The sequence below is a fragment of the Pongo abelii genome, chromosome 16, assembly GCF_028885655.2.
Source record: "Pongo abelii isolate AG06213 chromosome 16, NHGRI_mPonAbe1-v2.0_pri, whole genome shotgun sequence".
Classification (NCBI taxonomy): domain Eukaryota; kingdom Metazoa; phylum Chordata; class Mammalia; order Primates; family Hominidae; genus Pongo; species Pongo abelii.
The window spans coordinates 21,702,826-21,724,511 of NC_072001.2; the positions used below are offsets into that span (position 1 = coordinate 21,702,826).

At 40.0% G+C, this 21,686-nt stretch overlaps 1 protein-coding gene and 1 long non-coding RNA gene across 3 annotated transcripts in view; one reads left to right on the plus strand and one right to left on the minus strand.

Annotated features, from left to right (window-relative positions):
• Window positions 1-271: 271 nt before the first annotated feature.
• LOC129053790 (multiple C2 and transmembrane domain-containing protein 2-like) overlaps window positions 272-21,686 on the minus strand; it is a 46,202-nt gene continuing 24,787 nt past the window's right edge. Inside the window, exons 7-8 of one of the 2 annotated variants that reach the window (XM_063716498.1) lie at window positions 16,795-16,902; window positions 272-1,330 (exon numbers count right to left, since the gene is read on the minus strand). In XM_063716498.1, coding sequence (XP_063572568.1) covers window positions 1,171-1,330; window positions 16,795-16,902 — 268 coding nt within the window. In that variant the 3' untranslated portion in view covers window positions 272-1,170. Of the gene's footprint in view, window positions 1,331-13,728; window positions 15,958-16,794; window positions 16,903-21,686 lie in introns of those variants that run through there. The other variant, XM_063716499.1, reaches the window with a different exon arrangement.
• Window positions 9,079-21,262, plus strand: LOC134760250 (uncharacterized). Its single transcript, XR_010137373.1, has 3 exons — window positions 9,079-9,130; window positions 17,825-17,949; window positions 19,880-21,262. It is a non-coding gene; the product is annotated as an uncharacterized LOC134760250 (long non-coding RNA).

The following is a 21,686-nucleotide window of genomic DNA, read 5'->3' on the forward strand; positions in this document are numbered from 1 at the left end:
TGATTGATTGATTGATTGTAGAGATGTGGCCTCACTCTGTTGCCCAGGCTGGGCTGAAGCTCCAGGGTTCAAGCAATCCTTCTGCCTCGGCCCCACCTAAAGTCCTGGGATTATGGGCATGAGCCACTGTGCCCAGCCTTGAAGTATCTCATGATTGAGGGACATCGAAGAAGCAGTATACTAAAAAATTGGGTTGCAGTGTTCAAATTATAGATATTTGTACTTGGATAGAATATTCCATAATTGAAAATATTTACAATCACATGCAGAATAGGAGTTATCAAAAGGACACTATGGAAAAAGTCATGATTATATCATGAAACTGTTCAAACATGTGAGAAGGAGAAAAAAAAAATCATGTCACAAACTCCCAAACTCCTGTCTCCCAGGTTCAGCAGTTTTCAAGATCTTGCTACACTTGCTTCACTTTTTTCTTTTTTTCTTTATTAAATTATTTTAAATTAACATGTCATTTTACCCTTATCCAGTTTGGGTCTCTAAGAAATAAAAAAAGTAACCACAATGACATTATCATCTTTATTTTCTGGCATTTCAGTCATATTTAAAGGTAAATCTTTTGGCACTATCTATACGCAGCTCATAAATTAAATTTCCCAGATTGATTTACAAATGTCTTTTTTACTTAATTTATTCTAATCAGGATAAAAACAAGATCCGCTAATTATAAATGGCAGTTAATCTCTTCAGACTCTTTAGAAAATTATTAACAACTTATAATAGTTTGATACATTTATCACAATTAATGAAGCAATATTGATTCATTGTTATCAGCTGAAGTCTATACTTTATTCCAATTCCTTTAGCTTTTACCCATTGTTCTTTTCCTGTTCCAGGATCCCATCTAGGATTTCACTTCACATTTAGTCATCACGTCGCCTGAGGCTCCTCTGACATGTAACAGTTTCTCAGATTTTCCTTGGTTTTTGTTTCTGTTTTTCCTTTTTTGTTGTTGCTGTTTTTTTAACCTTCTTCTAGGAACTCTTTTCCTTATTTCTGATGACCTTGACACTTTTGAGGGTTACTGGTCAGTTATTTTATAAACTGTCCCTCAGTTGAGATTTGTGTGATATTTTTCTTCTTATTAGACTCACGTTATTGATTTTGGGGAGAAAGACCATAGAGGTAAAGTGCCATTCTCATCGCATCATATCAAGGACACATACTGTCAGGGTGACTTCCTCCTGTTGATATCAACCTTGATCCCCTAGGTGAGGAGGTGTCGTCCACTTTCTCCACTGTAAAGTTGCCCTTTTTTCTCCTTCTCCATACTACACTCCTTTGGAAGGAAGTCATCGTGCAAGGACCACACCTAAGGAAAGGGGAGCTGTATCAGAATGGACTTGTGGATATTTATTTTATAACTTGCATTACAATCTAATACTACTTTTTTTTGTTCCTCAAATTGTCCAGCTTCAGCCATTAGGAGCTCTTTCAGTTGATTTTTGCGTCCCTTTGACATATCCCCATCATTTTTGGTTTTGTGTCTTGTTTTTGTTTTTTAGCACTTCCTTCTTTTTCTGGCACTGTAAGATGCTCCAATTCATCTTCTGTATTCTTTGTCCCAGCCATAGAATCAGCCATTTCTTCTAGGAGTGCTGGTTTCTACTATAGGAGAAGGTGTTAGAAACCAAGATCTGGGTTCTAGGTGTGCTTATGGCTCCTGGGGGTGTCACTGGTTCTTGGCCCACTGAGCTAATGAAGCAGGGAGATATATGTGTGTATACTGTGTATATGCACATATCTATACATATTTTTATATATAACTATGAGGTTCATGAGATGTCATAAACTCCTGAGTGCATCCTGATGTCTCCAGCTCTAATCCATTACCACATAGACCACATTCGCCTTTATTTTCTCATTCCAACAGTGAGAAACTTAGCTCCCACCATCAGCCATCCGTCTACTTCGTTGTTCAATTTCAGTTTGATATGTGGTAGTTGTGTTAGTCTTCTAGGGCTGCTCTAATAAATGATCACAAACTTAGTGGCTTAAAACAACAGGAATTATTCTTTTCACAGTTCTAGAAACTCAAATTCCAAAATCAAGAGGTAAGAAATATGAAGAAAAAGCAAACAGAATAGAGCATAAGACAGATGTAGGACATTGTGAAAAGTTCTAGCAGAGTATAGTTGGAGTCCCAGAAAAAGGAAGAGAGAGAAAACAGAACAGAAGCAATCTCTGAAAAAATAGTTGACAAGGACACTACCAATCTGATGTAAGCTGTCAACCTACAGATTGAAGAAACTCAGCAACCCCAAGTAGGGCAAATAGAAATAAAACCACACCTAAGCACACCATAGTCAAGCTGAAAACCAAAGATGAAGAGAAAATCTTAAAAAAAGAAAGAAAAAAAGACAAATTCTACAATGACATGTAATGACATTTTTTTAGGTGCTGACAGAAAAAACCTGTCAATTTAGAATTCTGATTCCAGTCAAGATGGTGTAGAAGAGACCAATTTCTCCTCCTGCCTGAAACAAGCAACCAAGACAAAATACATGAAATAATGGATTTCTGGCACTGGACATCAGGCAGCACAGGAATTGATCCCTGACAGAGGCTAAACAAACAAGGTGAGCCCTGCAGTTGCCCAGTTTACTGGCTGGAGAGACTTCGGACTGCAGTGCAGAAAGGAGGAATCCATGTGGAGCTTAGTGGTCTCCCTGAGTTGAGGGGATAGGAGTTGGAAGTCTGAGGAGGCCATGGTGCTGGAGTTGCAGAGTATACTCCAAAGATCCACAGAATCTTTCATGTCTTCATCTGAGCATCAAGTGGTGCATGCATGTTAGGAAGCTACCTTAGCTTGGAAATAGAACTCCGTGAAAGGGTTAGAGGGAATAATTCACACACAGAGATGGGGACCATTTCTTCCTGCCAGTCGTAGGAATTTCCTTGTAATTCCTGTGACATTGAGTAGAGTACTCAGAAGGAAAGGAAAAAGAGCATAGATCTCAGAGGATGAGTCTACAGGCATATGAGATTTTTGGTCAGACTCAAATACATTAGAAACAAGTTTCAGGTGAATTTCAAGGATCACAGATGGTGCATTGAATGCATGGTGGATGGGAAAGTGGCTACCTTAAATTCATGGATGAATGGATGTTGAGTAAATGAGGAGGTATGTAGACACTGAGCTTGTTATTACGGAAGACAAGTATAATATCCAATTATACTTGTCATTTTAAAGTATAAATTACAACATTGATGTGTTTCTTAGTGTATGTAGAGGAAGTATTTAAGATACCTATATCGCAAGGTTGGGGCAGTAAAAGGGACTTAAATAGTGGTTAAATATCCACATTCCACCTCAAGTGGTAGATGTTGATACTGGTAGACTGTGATAAACTCCATGTGTGTATTGCAGTTTTTAGAATAACCACTGAAAAACGGTATGAAGAGACACTCAAAAATCTAGATAAATACACTACTAAAGAATGTCCAAATAACCCAACTGAAGACAGGTAAGGGGAAATGAAAAATCAAGACAATGAAATGACTGACTTATAATCTCACATATCAGTAACTACATTGAATGTAAATGGTCTAAACACACCAACTAAAAGATTGCAAGAGTGAATTTAAAAACATGACCCAACCAAATGAATGCTATCTACAAGAAACTCACTTAAAATATCAGTATCAGTAAATTAACAGTAATTTAATTTGTATCAGTAAATATCAATTATCAGGAAACTAAGAGTAAAAGGATGGGAGAAGATACATCTTGCAAATACTAATCCAAAGAAAGCTGGATTGGATGAATTATTATCAGACAAGGTAAACTTCAGGACAAAAGAAAATTGCCAGAGACAAAGAGGTACATTACATAACAATGAAGAGGTCAGATCACAAAAAGACAACATATGTGCATACACCAAATAACACAACTGCAAAGTATATGATCTGAGAACTGATAGAACTAAAAGGAAAAAATAGACAAATTCACAGTGATAGTTGGGGACTTCAACACCCCTTGTTCAGTAATGGATAAACCCGCTAGACAAAAAGCAAGTATGAGGGGCTCCAGAAGAACTGAACAGTACCATCAGCCAATACAGAATACACTTTTTTTTTTGAGTATTTATGGGACATTCACCAAAATAGAGCATATCTTGGGTTATGAAACTCTAACATATATACATATATATATATATATATATATATTTTTTTTTTTTTGAGACTAAGTCTCACTCTTGCCCAGGCTGGAGTGCAATGGTGAGATCTCAGCTCACTCTAACCTCCGCCTCCCGGGATCAAGCGATTCTCGTGCCTCAGCCTCCCAAGTAGCTGGGATTACAGGCACCCACCACCATGCCCAGCTAAGTTTTGTATGGTTAGTAGAGACGGGGTTTCACTATGTTGGCTAAGCTGGTCTCACCTGACCTCAAGCGATCCACCTGCCTCGGCCTCCCAAAGTGCTGGGATTACAGGTGTGAGTTGTCATGACCGACCAAAACACTGATATATTTAAAATAAGTGAAACCACGTAAGATACACTCTGTGACCGTAAATGAATCAAACTAGAAATCAATAACATAACAGAAAAATCTCCCAAAACTTGTAAATTGTCAAAGAGGAAGTTTCAAGAGAAATAAAATACATACTGAGCTGAATGAACTTGGAAATACAACATAATCACTTTTTATAAAATTCATCAATTTATTGCTTTAATCCATAAATCAATAATAAAATTTTGCTTTCATAAGAATGAAATGAGATAGCAAGAAACGCATGCAAAACAGTATGCATAGTAGATGATGTGGTTAGCATCCATCCAGTATTTCTTCTTTAGTAGAATTCTGACTTTGTTACATCCCCATTCTCGTCCTCTCCCACACAGGTAAAAGCCTCAGGTGAAGCCCCAAGGTTAGACTGAAATTTCATCACCTTTGCCAGTAATGGATTCAATGATGTGGTTCATAACTACATATGATTATGCAATCCACATGTGGACAAAGAGCATGAAGAGAGGTTTTCTAGAGACTTCTAGAAATATTCGTTCCCACATGTAGGTGAGAACTGTGAGAATTCAGCCTCCCACCAGAGGTGAACAAGGAAATAGGTAATTTGGTTGGTACTAGCAACTATCCAACAACTATGGGACAAACAAAAAACCAAAAACCTTAGGATAATGGTGATCCTGGTTGGCAGAGTAGAGAGGCAGAGAAAAACTTTTAAATGACATTTAAAAAAATTTATTGGGCAGGCTTGGGGGCTCATGCATGTAATCCCAGTGCTTTGGGGAGGCTGAGGCAAGTGGATTGCTTGAGCCCAGAAGTTCAAGACCAGCTTGGGCAGTATGGCGAAACCCTGTCTCTACAAAAAATACAAAAGTTAGCTGGGCATGGTGATATGCAACTGTAGTCCCAGCTACTTGGGAGGCTGAGGTGGGAGGATCACTTGAGCCTGGGAGGTCAAGGCTGCGGTGAGCTGTGATTGTGCCACTGCACTCCAGCCGGAGTGACAGAGTGAGACCCTGTCTCAAAAAAAAAAAAATTATGTATTGATTAACAAGGTGATTTTATTATATCAGTGGGCTTTTCAAAATTAAGAAACATTTCACTAATAAAATTTTTTAAATATAAATAATTGCTGGGCGCAGTCTCTCATGCATGTAATCCCAGCACTTTGGGAGGTTGAGGCAGGGGGATCGCCTGAGGTTGGGAGTTCAAGACCAGCCTGACCAACATAGAGAAACCCCGTCTCTACTAAAAATACAAAATTAGCTGTGCGTGGTTGCGCATGCCTGTAATCCCAGCTACTCGGGAGGCTGAGGCAGGAGAATTGCTTGAACCCAGGAGGCGGATGTTGCGGTGAGCCAACATCAAGCCATTGCACTCCTGCCTGGGCAACGAGTGAAACTCCATTTCAAAAAAAAAAAAAAGATAAATAATTATCCAGTACACTTTTTTTTTTTTGAGACAGAGTTTCGCTCTTGTTGCCCAGTCTGGAGTGCAATGGCACAATCCCAGCTCACTGCAGCCTCTGCCTCCCAGGTTTGAGTGATTCTCCCACCTCAGCCTCCCCAGTAGCTGGGACTACAGGCACGCACCACCACGCCCAGCTAATTTTTGTATTTTTCATAGAGATGGGGTTTCACCATGGTGGCCAGGATGGTCTCGATCTCCTGACCTCAGGTGATCTGCCCTGTTACCATGTGCATTTTTCCATAATTCCTTCCTGATTAAATTTCTTTTTGCTTCTCAATCATTATCTTGGTTTCTAAAGACTGTCCTTCTACTGAAATTACTTATACAGAGGCAACCATTAGATTTCTTCTAAAAATAGGCTAGCCTTTTTCCAGTTTTCTTCATCTTCAGTCTTTCTGACCTACTTTGCCATTTTGATTTTCGACTTTGGGTGTAATAAAAATGTATTGTGGAAATTTAGAACATACAAATAAAAAAAAATAAAGGCTGGGTGTGGTGGCAATCCCAGCACTTTGGGAGGCTGAGGCGGGTGGATCACGAGGTCATGAGATGGAGACCATCCTGGCTAACATGGTGAAACCCCGCCTCTACTAAAAATACAAAAAATTAGCCAGGCGTGGTGGCGGGCACCTGTAGTCCCAGCTACTTGGGAGGCTGAGGCAGGAGAATGGCGTGAACCTGGGAGGAGGAGCTTGCAGTGAGCTGAGATTGCACCATTGCACTCCAGCCTGGGTGACAGAGTGAGACTCCATCTCAAAAAAATAAATAAATAAAATAAAATAAAATTTGAAATCAGTGATCTCACGTCTTGGAGAGAGATAGCTCATGGGCATATGCTATGTGGTATTTATTATCTAGTATCTAGAATAATCATTAGTCCATGCATATTTATGGAGATATTAGTGGATCAGGAAAAATAATTAATCAGTACTAGGCTTCTAGGTGATGAGATAATCCGTACAACAAACCCCAGGGATTATCTCATCATCCAGGTATTAAGTCTAGTACCCATTCATTATTTGTTTTATTTGCTCTGTGTTCTCATCATTTAGCTCCCACCTGTAAGTGAGAACATGCAGTGTTTCATTTTCTGTTCCTGCATTAGTTTGCTAAGGATAATGGGAAGACAACCTAGGCAATACCATTCAGGACATAGGTACGGGCAAAGCTTTCATGATGAAGATGCCAAAAACAATTGCAACAAAAGTGAAAATTGACAAACGGGATCTGATTAAACCGAAGAGCTTCTGCACAGCAAAAGAAACTATCAACAGAGTAAACAGATAACCTACAGAATGGGAGACAATTTTTGCAAACTATGCATCTAGTGAAGGTCTAATATCCTGCATCTATACAGAACTTCAAACTTACAAAGAAAAAAAAAAACCCAAACCACCCCATTAAAAAGTGCACAAATGACATGAACAGATACTTCTCAAAAGAAGATATGAAGTATAAGTAAAAATGGTTCTTTGAGGTTCTTCATTTTTTTACTTTCATTCCAAAGCTTGACAGATTTACCGCTATAATATCTTGCCTTAGAATAACTTGTGTAATTGCCCCTGAAATTCCCAATTTTTAAATTAACTATATTTAAAAATCTACATATATATACATGTAGCAAATGACTCTTTTTTTAGTTATTCAGAAATTCTACAATAATTTTAAATGTCACACTATCTCATGGATGTATTAATGTAGGATCAGAAATATCTTTGTGTATGTTTCATCCATGGTTGAATGAGACTCCATATATCTGAGTACTCCAGGACTTTAATAATTTAATAAGAATGTATAGACATTGTGGCTGTAGGCCATGCTTCCCTTTGGTCCACAGTCACTGACACATGTTCTTATAACTTGTGTACAACAGGTTCCCTACCTTTCCATAAGAACTCTTACCTTTTAGGGGGGTACACAGGGATTATTTATTAATTTCTACACTCTTTATAACTGTGTTTTTGGCATTTTGTTGTTTTTACAAGTAGTGTCATTATGTTTTAAAAATCCTAGAGAATGGGAACACACCTGTGTCTCTTGCCCCCTCCTTCGATTCATTCATTTAGTCATGCAGTAAATATTTGAGTGCCACCTGTAGGACAGGAACCCTTCAGGAAATATAGTTATGGAGCTACACAGGTAAAACAGCCATCCAGATGAAGCATATTTTCTAATGAGAGACCATATACAGTAAACAAGTAAATAATTGGATACGTGATAGAATTTTTGGTGGTAATAAGTGCAAAGGAGAAAAAAGAAAGAGTGAAGAGATTGGGTGTGGCAGAGGGGCTTTTTTTGTTTGTTTGTTTTGCTAGAGTATTCTGGGAAGTGCTTTTTAAAGAGATACTTCAGCACAGACCAGAATTAAGTAAATGAAGGAACCAAGGGAAAATCTAGGAGAAGAGTAAGCAACGTCAGAAGGCCAGAATAGAGGAGAGTGAGCAGCGCAAGAGCAAATGAGCATCAAAGTGCATAGACACCAGATCCCTGCAAGCATTTGGATTTTGTTCCAAGTGGTATAGAAATTTTGCCATTAGATCTGAGTTCTACATTAAATGATCACCTTAGCTGCTGTGTGAAGAATAGGCTGCAGGGAGCCAAGAACAGAAGTAAATAAAAACCAATTAAGAAACTATTCTAATTATTCCAGGAAAGTGGTAATTACAGCTTGGTTAAGGATACGAGTGTCAGGAATAATGAAAAGTGGCAAGACTGGGAATATATATTAAAGTTAGAGCAGATGAGATTTGTTCATGGCTTCGCTATGCAGGGGTATGGGAAAGTGGAAAGAATTGTAATTTTTAAGTATTTTTGTCTCAGCAACTAGAAGCTGATGTCAACTGAGATGGGTAGGACTAAAGGAGGAGAATGTTAGTGGAAATGGATTGCTGTAATCAAGAATTTGTTTGGGAGAATATTAAGCATAAGATTAGAGATTTCAGTGGAAATTTTGAGGGAATTCAACAATGGAATACAGGGAAGGAAAGATAAATTTGGGGTGTGTTCTGTTCAGATGCATGCTATCTAACTAATACCTGTAACAGATGGAATCACTTATTAACATGAATATGAATAGCAGAAAGATCATTAACAGGAACTAAAGATTAATGTTTTCTTATGTTAGGAGGTCGGGCGGAAGAAGAAGAATAAGCCTAGCAAACTGCCTGAGAAGGAAGGTATGAAAACTTGGAGAGTATTATATCCCCCTCCTGTTCCCCTGTCTTCTTTCCTTCAAATGAAGGATAAAGACACAGGGATGTCTTTGGCCTATGGCTGTCCAGTTGCACCATCACCATTTACTGAAAAGGCTATCCTTCTATTGAGTTGCTTTTGCAACTTTGCCATGTCAAGTACTGCCAGAAAATTTAAGAGGAAAAGAATTGTCCATTAGATTTCTCAAGGTGGAGGTCACCTGCAACCTTGGCAAAAATGATTTCAGATGAGTTGTGGAGATAAAAATCTTAGAGTAGATTCAAAAGAATTAAGAGATGAGTCATATAATTTTTTCTACAAAGGAAAGTACAGTAAAAAATTGATAACTTGGATTAATACAGAGAGGTGCATATGTATGTATGTGTTTGTGCATGCACACCTGTGTGTTTTGGTGGAGACAGTATATACAGCATGCTTGTGAGGTGATTGGAATGGTGCAGGAAGACAAAAAAATGAAGATGCCAGAGAAAGGGAAACTATTATAGAAGCAAAGTGTTTGAGTGAGTGAAAGCGGATGGGATCTAGTGCACAAGCAATTATCAAAGACCTTTAATACATTGTAGCAGCAAAAGTGGCTGAGAATGTATACATACATGCACAAAAATAAATGTGGATATATATATACACACACATATATGTACATTCCTCATAACAGACTAAATAAGAAAAGCTGTATGATCTTATCAACAGACGCAGAAAAAGCTTTGAACAAAATCCAACACCACTTGTAATTAAAATATCTAAAGAAACTCACTCAACTACAAATAGATGGGAACTTCCTTAACCGAATAAAGTATGTGTATGATGTCTGTGGCTAATGTTAGAATTAATGGCAAGAGACTTAAGTATTTGCCTTCTAAGATTATTAAGAAGTCAAGGCCGGGCGCGGTGGCTCACGCCTGTATCCCAGCACTTTGGGAGGCCAAGGTGGGCAGATCACAAGGTCAGGAGTTTGAGACCAGCCTGACCAACATGGTGAAACCCCGTCTCTACTAAAAATACAAAAAATTAGCTGGGTGTGGTGGCAGGCACCTGTAATCCCAGCTACTCAGGAGGCTGAGGCAGGAGAATCCCTTGAACCCAGGAGGCAGAGATTGCAGTGAGCCGAGATCGCACCACTGCACTCCAGCCTTGGCAACAGAGTGAGTGAGACTCTGTCTCAAAAAAAAAAAAAAAAAAGAAGTCAAATATGTCCTCCCTAACTCCTCATACTTAACATCATACTGGAAGTCTTAGTCAGGGAAATAAGACAAGAAGAAAAATTACATAGATTGGAAAGAAAGAAACCAACTTTTATTCACAAATGAAATGATAGTCTATGTAGGAAATTGAAATGAATGTAACTTCTGGACTTAAGTGGGTATATCAAGGTCATTAGATACATGTATAACATACAAAAGTCAATTGTTATTATATATAACAAAAAAGGACAATTAAAATTTGAAATTTACTTTAGAAAACATTTAAAACAGTATGCACATACAAAAAATGAAGTACTGAGGTATAAAGCTGAAACATTATTTTACAGTATGTGTATGCAAAATACTACAAAACACTGATGACAGAAATCAAAGAAGATCTGATTAAATGGAAATGTAGTCAATATTCCTATATTGGAGGAATCGATATTGTTAAAACGCCAATTCTTTCAAACTTGTTCTATAGATTCAACACAATCCTAATCAAAATTCAAGAAGGCTATTTTGAAGATATTGGCAAACTTACTCTAAATTTTTTATAGAAGGGCAAAAGACCAATGCAATATTGAAGAAGAACAAAGTTATAGGACTTGCACTACCTGATATTAAATACATCACAATGTTCTATAAATCTAAAGCAATCAAGACAGCATGGTATTGGTGAAAGAACAGACACACAGACCAATGGGACAGAATAGAGAGCCCAGGGACAGACTCACAAATATAGTCAACTGATATATATATATATATATATCTCACAAAGGCAATTCAATGAAGAGAAGATAGTCTTCTCAACAAGTGATGCTAAAACAATTAGACATACATACGTCCTCTCCCCTAAAAATTGAACCTAGACACACATCTTATACCTTACACAAAATTAACTCAAAATGTATTATAAATCTAAATGTGAAATACAAAGTTATACCAGTTGTGGAAGAAAACACAGGAGAAAATCTATGTGACCTTGTTAGATATTTGTACCTTGATGAAATTTTAAGTACAACCCCACGAAACAAAAAATTGATGAAAGCTTTGTTAAAAGAAAAAAAAAACCCTTTTTAGTTTGTGAAATGTTATGTCAGTTAAGGTGAAATGGCAAGTCATAGACTGAGAATGTATTTTCAAATCACAAAAGACTTGTGTTCAAAATATGCAAATGACTCTTAAAATTCAACAATAAGAAATTAAGCAAGCTAATTATAAAATGAGCAAAAACCAGTTGATCTTTGACAAAGTTGCAAAAGCAGCTCAACAGAGGAAGGATAGCCTTTTCAGTAAATGGTGATGGGGCAACTGAACATCCATAGGCCAAAAAATTGAACCTCAGCCTGAACCTCACATTTTTATAAAAATTAACTAAAAAATGGATCATGCACTTAAATGCAAAACTAAAGCTGCTAAACTTCAGAAGAAATAGGAGAAAAACTTTGCATCTAGGGCTAAGTAAATAGCAGGCTAAGTAAGTAGCTCTCTTGTTTTACACCAAAAGCATGAACCATTGAAGGGAAAATGGGTAAAATGGTAAGTTGGATTCCATCAAAATTAAAAATGTTTGCTCTATGAAAGACTAGGAATAGGAATAAAAATAATTACAGACCACTAAAAATATCTGCAAGCCAATAGTCACAAAAGAACTCATGTATAAAACATGTAACAAACTGTAAAACCTCAGCAGAAAAACAAATAATCCAATTAGAAAATGGGAAAAGGGGCCGGGCGGTGGCTCACGTCTGTAATCCCACCACTTTGGGAGGCCGAGGCGGGTGGATCACGAGGTCAGGAGATTGAGACCATCCTGGCTAACACGGTGAAACCCCGTCTCTACTAAAAATTCAAAAAATTAGCCAGGCGTAGTGGCGGGCTCCTGTAGTCCCAGCTACTCAGGAGGCTGAGGCAGGAGAATGGCATGAACCCGGGAGGCAGATCTTGCAGTGAGCCGAGATCGCGCCACTGCACTCCAGCCTGGGCCACAGAGCAAGACTCCATCTCAAAAAAAACCAAAAAACCAAAACAAACAACAACAACAAAATATATATACAGACGACAAACGACAAATCAGTATATAAAAATTTGCTAAATGTCATTTTTTTGGAAATTCAAATTAAATCAACAATGAGATACCACTAGACACCTATCAAAATTGCTAAAATCCAAAATCAGGAAAATTCCAATTGCTTTTAATAGTTAATCTGTGGGGTGCTGGAAACTCTCATGTATTGCTTGTTGGAAAGCAAAATAGTACAACCACTTAGGACAGCAGTTTGGCAGCTTCTTACAAAGTAAAAACATAGTCTCATCACATGATCCAACAATAGGGTGTTCCTAGGTATTTGCATACTGATTTGAAAACTTATGTGCGCACAAAACCTGTACACAAATGTTCATAGCAGCCATATTCATATTCACCCAAAACTGGAAGCAAATAAGATGTTCTTCAATAAGTGAATGTCTAAACAAACTGCAGTACATTTCTACAATGGAATACTAGTCATTAACAAAAAGGAGCATCATGCAAAAGATGGATGAATCTCAAATGCATCTTCCTAGGTGAAATAAGGCAGTTTGAAAAACTTACATACATAAATTGGAATGATTGATTCCATTTATATGATATTCTGGAAAAGGCAAACTGTAAAGATCATTGTTTGCCAGGGATTTGGAGGAGAAAAGAAAGATAAACGCTGGGTGCGGTGGCTCACGCCTGTAATCCCAGCACTTTGGGAGGCTGAAGCGGGTGAGTTGTCTGAGGTCGGGAATTCAAGACCAGCCTTGCCAATGTGGCAAAACCCCATCTCTACTAGAAAAAAACAAAAATTAGCCGGGCATGTGGGCACACACCTGTAGTCCCAGCTACTTGGGAGGCTGAGGCAGGAGAATCGCTTGAAACCAGGAGGCAGAGGTTGCCATGAGCCGAGATGGCACCATTGCCCTCCAGCCTGGGCGACAGGTGAAACCTGGTCTCTGTCTTTTCTTTTTTTTTTTAAGGCGGAATTTCGCTCTTGTTGCCCAGGCTGGAGTGCAGTGGCGCGGTCTCCTCTCACCGAGGCCTCAGCCTCCCAGGTTTGGGTGGTTCTCTTGCCTCAGCCTCCCGAGTGGCTGGGATTACAGGCATGAGCCATCATGCCTGGCTAATTTTGTTTTGCTGTTGTTGTTTTGATAGAAGCGGGGTTTCTCCATGTTGCTCAGGCTGGTCTCAAATTGCCGACCTCAGGTGATCTGCCCATCTCGGCCTCTCGGGGTGCTGGGATTGCAGGCGTGAGTCACCGCGCCTGGCCCACTTTATTAATCAGAAAGGAATAGATGGGCCTGGGGTGGCGGCTCACACTTGTGATCCCAAGACTTTGGACAGCGGAGCGCGGTGGGTCACTGGAGCCTAGGAGTTCCAGACTGGCCTGGGCAACATGGTGAAACCGGTCTCTCTCTCTCTCTTTTTCTTTTTCTTAGGGTGGAATTTTGCTCTTGTTGCCCAGGCTGGAATGCAGTGACCCGGTCTCGGCCCGCCGTGGCCTCTGCCTCCCAGGTTTGGGTGGTTCTCCTGATTCAGCCTCCCGAGTGGCTGGGATTGCAGGCCTGAGCCATAATGCCAGGCTAATTTTTTTTTTTTTTTTTTGGGTAGAGACGGGGTTTCTCCATGTTGGTCCGGCTGGCCTGGAACCCCCGACCTCGGGTGATCCGCCCGCCTAGGCCTCCTGGGGTGCTGGGATTGCAGGCGTGCCCTGGGATTGCAGGGCAGAATTTCGCTCTTGTTGCCCAGGCTGGAATGCAGTGGTGCAGTCTCGGCCCGCAGTAGCCTCCCTCTCCCGGGTTTGGGTGGTTCTCCTGACTCAGCCTCCCTAGTGGCTGGGATTGCAGGTGTGAGATATAATGCCCGGCTAATTTTTGGTTGTTGTGTTTGTTTTTGGGTAGACACGGAGTTTCTCAATGTTGGTACGGCTGGTCTGGAGCTCCCGACCTCGGGTGATCCACCCGCCTAGGCCTCCCGGGGTACTAGGATGGCAGGTGTGAGCCACCGCACCCGGCCCACTTTATTAATCAGAAAGGAATAGATCGGCCTGGCGTGGTGGCTTAACCTTGTAGTCTCAGGACCTTGCACGGCCGAGCGCGATGGATCACTGGCGCCTAGGAGTTCCAGACTGGCCTGGGAAATATGGTGAAACCAGTCTCTCTTTTTTTTTTCTTAGGGCGGAATTTCGCTCTTGTTGCCCAGGCTGGAATGCAGTGGCACGGTCTCGGCCCGCCGTAGCCTCCCTCTCCCGGGTTTGGGTGGTTCTCCTCCCTCAGCCTCCCGAGTGGCTGGGATTGCAGGTGTGAGCCATAATGCCCGGCTGATTTTTTTGGGGGGGAGGGTAGAGACGAGGTTTCTCCATGTTGGTCCGGCTTGCCTGGAGCTCCCCACCTCGGGTGATCTGCCCGCCTAGGCCTCCCGGGGTGCTGGGATTGCAGGTTTGAGCCACCGCGCCCGGCCCACTTTATTAATCAGAAAGGAATAGATCGGCCTGACGTGGTGGCTCACGCTTGTGATCCGAAGCCTTTGGACAGCCGAGCGCGGTGGATCACTGGAGCCTAGGAGTTGCAGACTGGCCTGTGCAACATGCTGAAACCGGTCCTTCTCTCTTTTTTTTTTTTTCGGGCGGAATTTCACTCGTTTCCCAGGCTGGAATGCAGTGGCGCGGTCTCGGCCGGCTGTGGCCTCCGCCTCCTGGGTTTGGATGGTTCTACTGCCTCAGCCTCCCGAGTGGCTGGGATTGCATTTGTGAGCCATAATGCCCGCCTGAGTTTTTATTTATTTATTTATTTGTTTTTTGGGTAGAGACGGGCTTTCTCCATGTTGGTCCGGCTGGCCTGGAGCTCCCGACCTCGGGTGATCCGCCTGCCTAGGCCTCCCGGGCTGCTGGGATTGCAGGCGTGAGCCACCGCGCGGGGCCCACTTTATTAATCAGAAAGGAATAGATCGGCCTGGCATGGTGGCTCACGCTTATAGTTTCAGGACCTTGGACGGTCGAGCGCCAGGGATCACTTGATCCTAGGAGTTCCAGACCGGCCTGGGCAACATGGTGAAACCCGATTTCTTTATTTTTATGTTGTTTTATTTTTTGTTTTTTTGTTTTTCTGTTTTTTTGTTTTGTTTTGTTTTTTGTTTTGAGACGAAGTTTCACTCTTGTTGCCCTGGCTGGAGTGCAATGGTGTGATTTCGGCTTACTGCAACCTCCGCCTCTAGGTTTAGGGGACTCTCCTGCCTCAGTCTCCCTAGTGGCTGGGATTACAGGCATGTGCCACCATGCCTGACTAATTTTGTATTTTTAGTAGAGATGGGGTTTCTGCATGTTGGTCAGGCTGATCTGGAGCTTCCGACCTCAGTGATCCACCTGCCTCGGCCTCCCAAAGTGCTAAAACTGCAGGCCTGATTCACCACCGAAACCGGGCCTCTAAACTGAAAAACAAAACAAAAACCACAAAGATCAGGCGGGCGTGGTGGGCCCCGCGGGTAGTCCCAGCTACCCTGAAGGCTGATGCTAGAGCCCGAGGTGGAGGTGGCAGTGAGCTATGATGGCGCTGCTGCACTCCAGACTGGGCCACAGAGAGGGACTCTGTCTCAAGAAAACACAAAGGAGAAAAAAAAATGTAAATAAAATTGCTAAATAAAGGAACAGCTTGACAGTTATTATTGAGAAAATAGAAGCAAAGGTTAGCAGACACCAGTGTTCACTTAGTGGGAACTGCAGGTGTTCCCTGGACAGGAGGCTCCTACTTTTCCAAAAGAAATCTGTTACTACCAATTAAAAAAATACACTGTAGGTTTGTTACAATATACAAATAGCTAAACTTCATATAGCCAGGACCATATTCTAGCACTGCTCTAAGCCTTTTCCTGCTCTGAAATAGCTATTGTTGTTACCTCCATTGTAGAGAAAACAGATCCCAGAAGTGGTTGTGGAAGGACCAAAGAAACTGACTATGAAATTGACTTTTTGTAAGTTTCCGACTTAAAGGTTCTTCCTGCTCTGCTCCTTACATTGCCACATTTTAGTTAGGTTCTCACTTGATCCTGAGAAATTCTGCAAAGGTATCACAACATTGCAAACATGAATGGCTGGTAAAGTTATTTGTGAACTTCTATTAAAAGTTCTATTTACACACACAGGCTAAGCAGGAGTCTGCTTCTTTGAGGATGTCAACATTCCCCAAAGGCTTGCTAAAAGCTAAAAATTCAGAATACCTATTTGGCTTTTAAAATAGCAAGACCAACTCTAATTCTACTGTCACCTTTTCACTAATGCATTAAACCCTAAGTCTGATGTCTTGCTTTATAACGTACAACAAAACTTGGGACAAAAATCTCTTTTGATGCAGTTTTTCAATTCAAAGCTTTGTTTTCAAAGAGAAGGTGGGAGGAGGGAGCATGTACAATAAGGCACAACACTCACCTATGGCTGGGTAATCTGCTTTCTTTCGCTGTCCCCAGACAGCTGTCCAGCAGCAGCTCCAGGCAGTTGGCTTGCTTCAGAGGGGGTGTGGAGATATCCACTTTACACCTAGGAAAGTTTCAGGAATCAGAGAAATAAAAGTGATTAACTCAAGGCCACTGTGGTACCTCCAAAGCACGTGGCTTTGATTTCATCATCCCCGAAAACTCACTCTGTCTGGTCTTAGGTTTATTGAGCAGTGAAGGTTGCCCCAACTCATAATGCTCCCTCCTAGCCTAACACACTCTAAAATTAAGGAGAGGGAGAGGCCCAGAAAATCAAAAAGAAGGCAGCGTCGGCAGATGGAAAATGAAAAGAGAGGAGTATGGTCTTTGCCAAATAAGGTCTGCAGAAAGGTGAGATCAAAAATTAGGGAGAAAAAAGTTTGAAAGTTTAAGCCTTATGAGTGAGCATGCTGTGTGGCTTCCCTGGGCTGTGTCTTTTATGAGTAAAAAGAATAAAGGATCATGGTTCAAAACATAAAGGAAAAAAAAAAGATAAGAGAAAGGCAAATGGGAGAGGGTTAATGGAGAAACCATTTTCTTCCTGATTAATGCCAACTGGCGAATTTTTATTTTAAAAAACATGTTAAGGTGTTTTCCTAATAGGCACAGCTCCCCAGGGCTCCCCAGGTGGGTTTCTTTCGGACAAATGGAGCATGAAGTGCTGCTGATTGATCCCATTTCAGCAGCACTGCCAGGAAAGGCTGTGCCCATCTGCTATAAATTGCATGTTTTCTGCCTCTTAACACCCAGTGTTCTGGGGATGTTGAAAACCTCAAACACATTTAAATACAGAAACAAACATCAAAAGGGGGACTGAGGTGCTAAGCCATTTATTTGCCTTAACACTGACAACGCTGGGTTTGCCTGGACCACACCTGCTCTGTTTATGTATGCGGGTGGGTGAAGTAGGTGGGATTGGGTAAAGTGGAGCATGGTATTCCCAGAAGTCATTTTTTCACATTCTCCTTTACCCTCTATAATTATAGAATAAGATGAATATTCAAGACTTCAGAAAAGGATGGAAGCACTGCTCCCCAGAATGAACAATAAGGACAGATTCTTACCCTAAGCCATCAATGGACTTTGTACATCTGCAGTTAATTACAAATAGGTAAACTTACATACTATATAAAGCAATGGCAATTTTGAGCCACATGGCTAAGTGAACAAAAACTTCATGAAATTTGAGAGAAAGCTTGCAATCACTTTCCCAAATAAATATTACATTAAAAGACTCTACTAGACTTGATTACAAGATTTTAAAATATTTTACATACCAATGTGTCCATATAATTAATTATAAGTGGGCATTTATTTCCTATTTACCAAAAGTGACCCAAATTACAGGAGAGAGTGGCCATTAGAGCTTTTGCATGTAATCCATTCATCAAATATTTCTATGGGAGACAGATTACAAAAAAATGTATTTTTAAATAACCCTCTGATTTGAATCAGAACAGTTTTTCTGTATCAGTAAGGAAGCTTTTAAAGTTAAACTGTATTACTATCTGTAAAAAAGAGGTTATTAAATATTTTTATTTCATAAGCATGATGTAAGTGGGAAATCAAATTTGCTTGGAAAGAAAGAAATATCAAGTGCTTTAAGCCATTTATTTCTAGAAAAGTAAGTCCCCACAAATTCTTAACCAATATTGCAGTAGTATTTCTACCTAGGAATACTTTGCTAAGCATTATTTTACACTATTATATACACTTTCATTTAATAAAGCTCTTTCTTATAGAAAGGTAAATAATCCAAATTTGTAGAAATGTTCTCTGCTAGTCATGTTACAAATTAGCAATAGCCTATTGATGGCACATTCTTTTTAATACCATTAATAATGGCAATTTATTTTTGTCTTTTAAACGTTTGCCTTCGTTGTTGGGATGGTGGTTTTGTTGGTTCTTTGCGCAGCCAAAATTTATTTAGATACAAGTGATCTGACAGCTAATATTGTTTGAGGGTCAAAAATAATACATAAGTAAGCACTAATAAAATTTTTCTTGGATAATTAAAAATGAACCTGATATTAATTCTAGAGTAATCTAATAATGTTGTGAGCAGTATTACCATAAGTACAATAACTGTGAAAATTTTCCTAGTGACTGCTTAAGTGCTCAACTTATTGGAACAGAGTAGTTTGTCATTTTAAGTAAAAGCTGAACCACATACCCGATGAAATGCAAAGTAAATATTGGGTTTCTTCTTAAAATTACACATTTTCACCAACTTTTCACTCATTTCTGTCTACTATGAATGTTTTACACTTACGTCATTTAAAAAAAATTAGTCCCTTCACTAGAATGAACACTTTCATGCAAAATAGCCATTTTTAGTTTAGATATTAGAGTCCTATAAGCAACAGGCTGAAGATTTAGGCATCAGCTTAATGGATTCTACATTCTTTGATAACTAATGACTGAATCCAGCCAAATATTTACTTGTACTTTCTCAGTGACTAGAAAGAACAAGTTAAACTGATATATTAGCATCATGTCAATCAAAATTAAAACTTAGTCTTTCTGCACATGGGTTATGACCCAGCCTCTTAGAGGTCCTGACCCACCGCATGAACTGCTATCTTAAGAATTAATTTAAAGCTACCCAAGTAGCCCCCCTTTAATGATGACTTTTTATGAACATTCTCTAACTCTTCTACACACCTTGTGTCCCCATTTATTCCCACATTCTGGAAGAAGGAGGAAAGGTGAGCGAAAGAAAACAATGTATTTCATACAAAACCTACTTCAGGCCTCATATTTAACCTATTTCAACTCCAGCTCACATTGCTTCAGTTTTGTCATAAAGTTTGAAGGAGAACCAGAAGCTCCGGACATTAGCCAGAGACTAGGAGAATTATTTTCATTCACCCCAACCTAGTAAGAGGTTACTGCATTATCAGAAAAGTGGCCGAATTTTTTTTAACAAAAATACTTTTTTCCCTCAAATTGCAAATACTGTTAACCAGAATACTCATCCAACCTTACAAAAGAGAAATATCAAATGAATAAAATGGCTTTTTGTGTTTTTTTTTTCTTAGGTTCAAAGACAAATGGACTAAAATCTAAAGACTTTAAGATGTAAACATTCTATAATACATTCATCAAAGACATCTGCAATATGAAAACTCTCAAAAGAAGAATCTAGGCTGCTTCTTTTTCATTAGTGTACTGGATTCTCCTCTGAAAAAATACTCAGTAACTTGGTTGATCACTTAGGTCTTTCTAGTCACTGCTGAAGACCAGTAAAATCTTGCTCTCTTCTGTCCTCTCTTTGGCTACGTCTTATTGGCAGGGTACAGGATTAGCCTTTCCTTGTGACGGGCAGGTGTGAGGGGCCAATAAGTAAATATTTTTGGTTTGTGGCCATAAGGTTTCTGTAGCAACTACTAAAATCAGCCCTTGTCCCATTAAAGCAGTAATAGATAATGTAAACAAATGAACAAGACTTTTTTCCAGAAAAACTTTATTTACAAAAACAGGCAGCCATATGGATTTCACCTATAAGCCCTGGTTTGCTGACCCCTGAGTTACAGAAATATTTGTAATTTAGTGGTGGTGACTTACACTTCTTTTTTTTTTTTTTTACTGCAAATTTTTTAACTCACGGCAGCCCAAGAGACTCTGGTCAAAATATCCAATGATCTGTTATTAATAAAAAATGGATAAAGCAATAAAACCTATAAAAATTGTTCTCTTCTGTCTGATAGAAACAATATGGAAAACACACACTCAGGGCATCTATATAAGGAATTCAATTAATGAGCATGAACCGATTAGGTCTGCTCCAGTGGCATCACGAATGACTTCACACACAAGGGGACTAAATGTCTTTAGACAGTGATTCAGAAGGTGCAACACACCAGCCCTTAGGTGACCAGGAAATTTTTATTCCAACGTCAGCTTTTTAAAAATGCAATCAATAGGAGCTCCACTGCAACAAGATTTACATTATGGAAATCAAAAGAGCCAAGTCACTGCTGTGTTAGTGCCTAGAAAGGAACTCCCATTGTTCATCTGCAAGACATGGAATCCAATGGCCTTGTGCTGTCACCCCTGCCCTCCTCTCTAGCCTTATCATGTGACACCATTGATCTTTTCACCTCATCAAGGTTCTCAGAGGGAATGTACTCTCTCTCCTTTCCAGGCCTTTGCCTATGTTGTGCTGTCTTCCTGGAAAGCTCTTCTTCCTGTCTCCTCCTTAACTACTATTCCTACAGCGGTCTCAGCTTAGACCGCTGTTCTCCAAGGAAGCCTCCTTTTTCATTCCAAGCCCAAACTGGTATCCATGATGCCAGGACCCCACAGCCCTCATTCCACCTACTGCCACTGCCTCCTTACTTGTAGTAGCCCAAGACCCATTAGTGCCCAAGGACAGCACCCTTTTCTGTATCGTTGACCACTGAATCCTCAAGTACGTTGCCTTCTGCCCAACACACGATGTGCTCTAGATTTGAATAAATTGAATGCACAAAAGAATGAATGTCAGCGCTGTAACAAAACTCATAAAGTCAAAAACTCCAAAGCATAGTGTTTTCTGTGAACTAGCTAAATCTTTTGTAGCCTCTGTTTCTTCCCCTATGTAGGAAAGGAATTGAAATAAATGTATTTATTAGGTGCCTCCCATATTTAAAATGCCATTGTTCTACTCACCTGAAGAAAACAGACTAAATTACTTTTTTTTCCCTTTCCTGCAATAGGCGTATATTAAAGCCACCCTCTCTAGCCCACAGGCAGTTCATGTGCTGATTTAGCATTGTTTCTGACCTCCCGTTCTTGTCTTTCTCCATTAATCCCACAGCATTTTAATGTTTTCATTCAACACATAATTTTAACATATCAGTCAGA